General features: G+C 38.3%; 1 protein-coding gene across 1 annotated transcript in view; it reads left to right on the top strand.

Moving 5' to 3' along the window:
• LOC103207551 (phospholipid-transporting ATPase ABCA3-like) overlaps positions 1 to 7,891 on the top strand; it is a 227,440-nt gene that overhangs the window by 84,283 nt on the left and 135,266 nt on the right. The window contains exons 10-13 of the mRNA XM_007953201.1: positions 1,337 to 1,491; positions 1,904 to 2,059; positions 2,781 to 2,991; positions 5,743 to 5,893. Coding sequence (XP_007951392.1) covers positions 1,337 to 1,491; positions 1,904 to 2,059; positions 2,781 to 2,991; positions 5,743 to 5,893 — 673 coding nt within the window. The remainder of the gene's footprint in view (positions 1 to 1,336; positions 1,492 to 1,903; positions 2,060 to 2,780; positions 2,992 to 5,742; positions 5,894 to 7,891) is intronic.

Genomic DNA, 7,891 nt, shown 5'->3' with positions numbered 1-7,891 from the left:
CTAAGGCACTTGACTGCTAACCAGAAGGCTGGCGGTTCAAACCCACCAGCCACTCCTCGGAAGGAAGATTGGGCAATCTACTTCCATAGTGATACTCGACGGCACATAACAACAACAAAATGAAAATAAATTTAGATTTTAGATGATATTATCCTTCCCTAGAACATAGTCTCCTTTTCTTTTGTTAGGAAGATAAAGCAAGAAGTCAGTCACTTCGCTCCAATTAAGGATGGAGCTGGCTTGGGCCTGGTTTGTAGTTGTGTTTTTAGGTGGTTTTTTTAAATTATTTCATTTCTATTTTTTGGTATCATAACAACACAATTATATTAATTAAATTCATCATGTTGTGCAACAATCAAAACTTTCTATTTCACGTCACCCCAAATGGAAACTCAATACCCCAGTCCCTCCTCCCCCTCCCAGCACCTGCTAACCATTCATAAACTTTTTTTTCTATGCATTTGCCTACGTGAGATATTTCATATAAGTGGAATCGTATAATACTTGTCCTTTTGTGTCTAATTTCACTTAGCATAATGTGTTCAAGGTTCATCCATTTCATAACATGTATCAAAACTTTATTTCTCTTCATGGCTGAATAATATTCCATTGTAAGTTTATACCACATTTTGTTTATCTGTTCATCTGTAGATGGAGACTTGAGTTGTTTCAGCTTTTTGACTATTGTGAATAATGCTGCAGTGAACCTTGGCATACAAGTATTTGAGTCTCGGCTTTCAAGTCTTTTCAATATATAGCTAGAAGGGGAATTACTGGGTCATATTCTAAGAGAGCTCTAGCGGGATAGTGCCTAAGGCATTTGACTGCTAGTCAGAAGGCTGGCGGTTCAAACCCACCAGCCACTCCTCAAAAGGAAGGTTGGGCAATCTACTTCCATAGTGATACTGCCTCGGAAACCCAAGGAGGGGTCGGTATGAGTTGGGTCGGACTCAACGACATGTAACAACAACAACAGCATACTTTGCAAAAGGTCTTTGGTGCACCCAAGATCAGTAACCACTGGTGTGGCCCTCCTTGGTAGGCTCGATGTTACATTTTACTCTAATTTTTTCAGGTTGCTGTTTTTGCCTCCCCAGCCAAGTCACAGATTTCTCCCAGCTCTCTAGGAATTATAATCATGTCCCTTTTTGTTTCCATACTTCACAGCAACTAGAGCTGTTTTGTATTTGCAACATTCTCTGTGGAAACAGATTAGCATTTGAGTACCAATGAAATGGGAGTAATGAGATTAAGCCAGAAAGGGTACATTCACATCACATGTTAATGGGAAATGATGTGTCCTTTCACTGACTGCTCTCTCTTCTGCTTGTCCTAGGTCTATTTCCCCCTACAAGTGGAAAAGCATATATTTGTGGATTTGATATCTCAAAAGATATGTTTCATATCCGGAAGAGCCTGGGTTTGTGTCCCCAGAATGATCTTCTGTTTGATTACTTTACAGTATATGAACACCTTTTCTTCTTTGCTATGGTAAGCCAAAGAGGTGGGGGTTTTTGTTTTTCCTTCTAGTAACTGGAGCAATCCTTGGCATTACTGGCCTTGTAAATGTATCTGTCTCCTTCCTCTTTCTTTCTCTTCCTTGTTTGTGTCTCTGTGCCTATTTTGTTCTTTTTAAAGCTAAGAAGTAAAGATTCACCGTATTCTGATATGCCTCATTAACATAACAAAAGAAAACTCCTATTTCCAGACAGGATTGTATTGACAGGTACAGGGGTTAGGATTGGGGTGGGGAGATACAGTAGTAAGTTCATAACAAGAGTGAAAGAGGGAATTTCTCCAAGCTTGCTATGTGAAATGGTTCTAGAGTAAAATCTTTCTGATGTAGAGATGGTTGGTAGGTTGTCAGACCAATTGAATTCTCTCTCCTCTTCTTTGTTTTTAGCTGAAAGGATTGCCTTGGGATATTTGTCAAAATGAAATTAATAATATCTTGGATCTTCTTGAATTGCAAGATAAACGGCATTCATTTTCTCACTTCCTGAGTGGAGGGATGAGGCGCCAGCTTTCTGTCGGTATTGCCCTTGTAGGGAATTCTAAGGTATGAAGAGGGTCTCATTGAGTCCCCCATTACAACCTAGTCAGGAAAAAAAAAAAAATCAGAAAAGCAGCTTATTATAAATCTGAGAGAACAGATAAAGCTGTAGAAGATGAACTCCATGAGGAAGTTGACTGAGCATTTCTTTGGCATGCCCTCTAGATCAGAGGTCTGCAGACCACAACATATGGGCCAGAGCTGTCTGGTTTTGTAAAGAAGATGTTACTGGAACACAGCCATTCCCATTTTTCCTATGGCTGCTTTGGTACCACAACAGCCAAGTAAAGTAGTTGTGATGGAAATTGTCTGCCCTTCAAAGACTAAAGTGTTTACTGTCTGGCCCTCACAGGAGAATGTTGCTGACCCTGCTCTGGACCAATGACTCTCAAAGTGTGGTCCACAAGGCCAAGCAGCAGCAGCAGCAGCAACTACTGGAAACTTGTTAGGAATGAAATTCTCAGGCCTCACTCAGACCTATGGAATCAGAAACTGTGAGAATGGGGCCCAGTGATCTGATTTTAACAAGCTCTTCAAAGGATTCTGATATACCCTAAAGTTTAAGAGCCATTGTTTTACATTAGCCTGATTTACTGTATGTACTTAGGCAAGTAATGCTGCCAACTGGGAAGGAAAAGAGAGAATAAGCCTAAGATCGCCCCATGAGTAGGAAGCTTCTCCACAAATGAGACAGTCCCAATAACTAGGACTGTATTTTGATCTGCAGGTGGTGATGCTAGATGAGCCAACCTCGGGCATGGACCCAGTTTCAAGGAGAGCCACCTGGAATCTCCTTCAGCAGCAAAAACATGGCCGCACCATCCTGCTCACCACTCATTATATGGACGAAGCAGATCTCCTGGGTGATCGCATTGCCATCCTGGCCAAGGGGAACTTGCAGTGCTGTGGCTCTTCACTGTTCCTCAAACAGAAATACGGTTTTTCAGATTTCCATTATTCTACCTATTCAGGACCTTTCTGTTATTTCCACTACCAGACTCATCTTCTTTCAGCACTACATTAACATACAGTGTTTCGCACAAGATTCCTCAGTTTCCTACAGCAGCAACTCTTTTCTTTGACATTCTAGTCTTCTAATCTGGCCTCTCCCTAAGCAACCTTAATTCCTATTACTCCTCAATCTTAGTCTGCTCAGATCATTCCTGCTACTATGAGTTCATTCATGTTGTCCCTTCCCCTAGAATATATATTATCCTCTCAAAATGTTGGCTGGGTCAATGGATGGATGGATGATTAAAAAAGAAAGCCAAACATCTATTGAGGGTAATAGAAAAATTCTGGAACAGTCAATAGTGATAGTCAAACAACATGATGAACAGAATTAACATCATTGAACTGTACACATGAAGATTATAGAAATGGCAAATGTTTTGTTATCTATATATTTAGCCAAAATAAAAATAAGAAGGCAAAATAAATAACTACACTTCATTATTAGACCAACATTAAAATCCTCAAGATATGAGTGCTATTGTTTATTTTCATATAAGGCAACAATACAGTGACAGTTTAAAAAAATCAGTTACTAGTTATTGTGCTCTTTGAAACCACCTGAAAATGGGGAAAGAAGGCAAGATAGAGAAGAAATAAGGTACAGGCCTTCCCTTTTAAGTTGTGTATGATCTTCCTGGGGAGACCATACTCACATACGTAAACAATGAATGGTCAGTGGAAAATACTGTGTGGTTAAATGTTAAAATATGGCGCCATCAAGTTAGTGCAACAGGTATTGAAGAGGAGAGTAGTTGGAGAAAGGGCTATTGGTAGATCTAAGAAAGGCATCTTAAGAGATAGACTTGGAATGTTGAGTTTAAGAGATAATAGACTAAAGCTCAGGCAAGTGAAAAAAGAGAATACAGAGTTTTGGAGTATGGAGTTCTCCATTACTTATATGTTTTAGCTTTTTAAAGACTTTTTATAGAGTCTTCTCAACTCTATTGGAGTAGCTCACAAGAGTGCCTGATTTTGTGACATGTTAAACAATAGGTTTCCTGGAGTGTGAGGAGGAAGGGGTAAGACTAGGAATTAGACAAAATCTCATTTAAGTACATTTCTATAGGAAAATGTCTTTATTAAAGTTTCTAAGCATAATGAGTCTCTTACTTGGAATAAAATGACACCATTTAAAACGAGCACTGAAACAGGTTGATGGCTTTCAACAGGTTGTGAATCCCATAAAATAGTATATAAAATTGTATCAATATAAACATATCCATTAATCATATTTTTAGTGGTCAACCAAAAAAGTTAAGAGTCTCTGATTTAGAGAAAATTTTAATGAAGCACAGAAAAACCAAAAAACAGTAATGTTACCTTTTTCCTTTAACTACCTCCCCTTTCTACAGATAAATCTTCGATGATTTGGACATAGCCAAATTTAAAATGTCAAAATAAAATAATTTTTAAAATGTCATTTTTGTTTTCTGCTTGAAGAATTTAGGAAATCTCTTGAGGATGTAGGTTTTCTCATTTTATGAGAATGAGAATTTATTAATAGAATGTATTGGATTTATTTATTAATAGAATTTATGAATAGCTCTTACAGATCAATGTCTTTCAGTCTCATGCTTTATGAAGTATGTTCAATTTATTATGAGTTGGGCAGATAGAACAAAGAACCAGTTTTGACAGAATGAAGATAGGAGAAGGGAGAATAAAGAGAAGCTTTTGGGTAACTAGGGGTCCCCATTTGGTAACAGCAAAATGAATCTCACTTGTCTTTTCTTTTTCATTGCAGTGTGAGTCGTTACTTATGCAGTAAGGCAGATTGGAAAGGGTTACACACTAGGAGGACAACTTGAGTTCTAGCGTCCTCAGCACATGATCTCTTCCTGCATTAAGATCCATTAGTTATCCCTGTTCCAATCCAGCACAGAAACCCAGAAATTAAAACCGTGGATTGCATTTCCTTATGACTTCTTATTGACAGTCTTTATGTAACCAAGAGAATATTATTTGTCCAAAATTCACCATTTATTGTACTCCTAATATCTCTTCATGGTCTTCAGCAGTCTGTAACTTTAAGCACAGTCTTAGCAAGAATTTATGGTTTAATTTAAAACAACTAGAAAAACACAGGGACAAGGAGTGGCCAAAGCAGGTTAAGAGAAAGGAAAATAACTAAGTTAGTGTAAAAAGGAAGGAGGTATTCAACCTCCTAAGATGCAAGAAGGAGTTAAAGAACAGTAAGAATTAGTTAAAAAAAAAAAATAATAATAATTTACTAACATGAATCTTTCATCGTTATAGGGGACAGATGAGAAACCGTTTCACAGTGGACTTCCTCTGGACATAGATCTCAAATCCCACATTTTATTAATCCCTAAAAAAAATGGCAGCATGAAATAATGCGTGTTTATCCAGTACCAAAGTTGATTTGCCTCTGTTCTGTACTGTGGCATCCGGCAGTTCTCGAGTGTCTTCACCTGTGTTGTCAGGAGAATCCTCCCTCTTCCAAGGAATGGCTTTGACATTCCATCTTCAGTGGAGGGAATAGGAAACAAGAACCTTGGGGCAGCATTTAGAAAAATACTTTTAAAATCAGAACTTATATTTCTGTCAGTCATTTCTTCTTTTCTAGAAAATATGGCCTAACTCAAACATACACATTTGGGTAGAAACCAGCAAGGGAAGATGGAAATGCAAAATCGTGATACTTTTTCTTACAGGCACAGGATACCATCTGGTCATGGTGAAAGAGCCTCACTGTAAAGCTGCAGAGGTTGCCAGTCTTGTAAATACTTATGTACCAACTGCCAGTTTGGAGAGCAATGTTGGAGCCCAGTTATCGTTCATCCTACCCACAGAGTTTCAAAACAAGTATGCATCCAGAGAAAACTAAACTAGTATACTTCCATTATTGAAATTTTAATTTTTGGTTAAATATTTTTAAAAGATATATCATGGCCTTAAGCATTTGCTTATATTTTTTTTACATAATTATATATAATTATAATTAATTTTTTTTGTAAATTTTTTTTGGTAATTAACAGATGCATATAATTTGAGCTCATTTTTGCTTAATGTAATTCCACATATATATTTCTCTATGTTTATATGATTTACATACATTTGTTACTAGTGTTGTTGTAATTTGCTGTCAGATCATGTGGAATGAAACACTGCCCAAACCTATGCCATTCTTACAGGGCTGCTAGGCTTAAGCCCATCGTGTAGCCACTGGGTCAATCCATCTCGTTGAGGGTCTTCCCTTTTTTTGCTGACCCTCTACTTTACCAAGCATAATACCCTTCTCCAGGGACTGGTCTCTTCTGATAAGTATTCCATTATCTTGAAATACCATGGTTTGCTTAGCCATACCCCTGTTACTGGAGTTTAGATCCTGTTTTCTTCTTTTAAATGTTTGTATGGATAATGTATCCTATACAGGGTTTTGTTTCTTTTCTTTTTGATTTTTTTAACTTTTTATTGTGATTTAGTTGAACATTTACAGAGCATATTCGTTTTCCATTCAACGGTTCATGCTGCACATTTTTTTCATAGCATTGACTGCAATCCCTACAGTGTAACAGTGCTGATCCCACTTACTCTCTGTGGTCCGCATTTCCATTCATCCTTCTTTCCTAGCCCTCTCTGCCTTCTGAACTTGGCCTCTGGGAAAATCCTGCTCTTCTCATTTCATATGAGATTTTTCTGAGGGGTGCATACCTAACTGGTGTTATTGTTCACGTTATAGGCCTGTCTCTTGTTTGGCTGAAAATTGAGCCATGGGGTGACTTCAGTTCCAGGCTTGCAAGGTGACTAAGGACTATAGTTATGAGGGTTGCGCCAGTCTCTATCAGACCAGTAAGCCTAGTCTTTTTATTATTTTTACTTTTGTTCCATGTTTTCTTCCCACTCTGTCAGGGACCTTCTATTGTGATCCCTTTCAGAATGGTCAGCAGTGGTGGCCAGCTACCATCTAGTTTTGGTCTCAGGATCATGAAGGCTATGAAGGCTGGGTTTCACATGATCCATTAGTTCTTTGCACTAATTATATCCTTCCATCTTTGATTTTCTTCACTCTTCTTTTCTCCAGATTGGAAGACTAATTAATAGTTGCATCTCAGATGTCCGCTCACAAGCTTTTAAGAGTCTAGTCTCTACTCACCACAATAGGATGTAGAACTCTGTCTTGGTGGATTATTATATTATGCCAATTGAGCCCAGTGTCCCCTGAGCCTATGGTCTTGAGCCACCAGGCCCAGCAATTCATTCCTTCAAGGTGTTAGGTTAAGACTAAAAAGCTTTTATAATTTTCCCCCGTGTGCTCTACTATATTCATGGGTATATTTGTAGCACATATAAATAGTTAATGTAGAATTATCCTGTGTCAAACCTATATGTATTCATGGGTGTAGTCCCATTCACCTTCCCACACCTGTTCAGCTCAAGTGTCTAATCTATGTATCCACTTACAGATGATTGTTATTCTGTTATTTAAAAATTATTTATGTAATTTGTTGCCTTTAACTCTTGTGCTCCTCCTAGTGTCTTCCTTTGCCTTCATCATTTTGTGCTGACCTCCCCCTTTAGTGGGAAGGAAGGTTGGGCAATCTATTCCGTAGTGGTACCTCCTCAGAAACCTGAGGAGGGGCCGCTGTGAGTCAGATCAGACTCGATGGCAGTGCATTGCATTGTGTTGTGTTACCCCTTTAGTGTGTATTGTCTTTCCCTTAACCTAAGTTAATATGTGTCTACCTTCTAGTTAGTGATTTAACCTCCCTTCTCTTCCCACCTCTGGTAACCATCAGAAAATGATTCTAATGTTTATATATTGGAGGACATTTTCTTTGTTGGTTACCAGGGGTGGGAGGG

The sequence above is a fragment of the Orycteropus afer genome, unplaced genomic scaffold, assembly GCF_000298275.1.
Source record: "Orycteropus afer afer isolate SDZICR_OR568_19922 unplaced genomic scaffold, OryAfe1.0 scaffold00376, whole genome shotgun sequence".
In the NCBI taxonomy this organism is placed as follows: Eukaryota; Metazoa; Chordata; class Mammalia; order Tubulidentata; family Orycteropodidae; genus Orycteropus; species Orycteropus afer.
The sequence above is the reverse complement of the archived record's forward strand: the minus strand, read 5'-3'. Positions and strand labels throughout refer to the sequence as shown.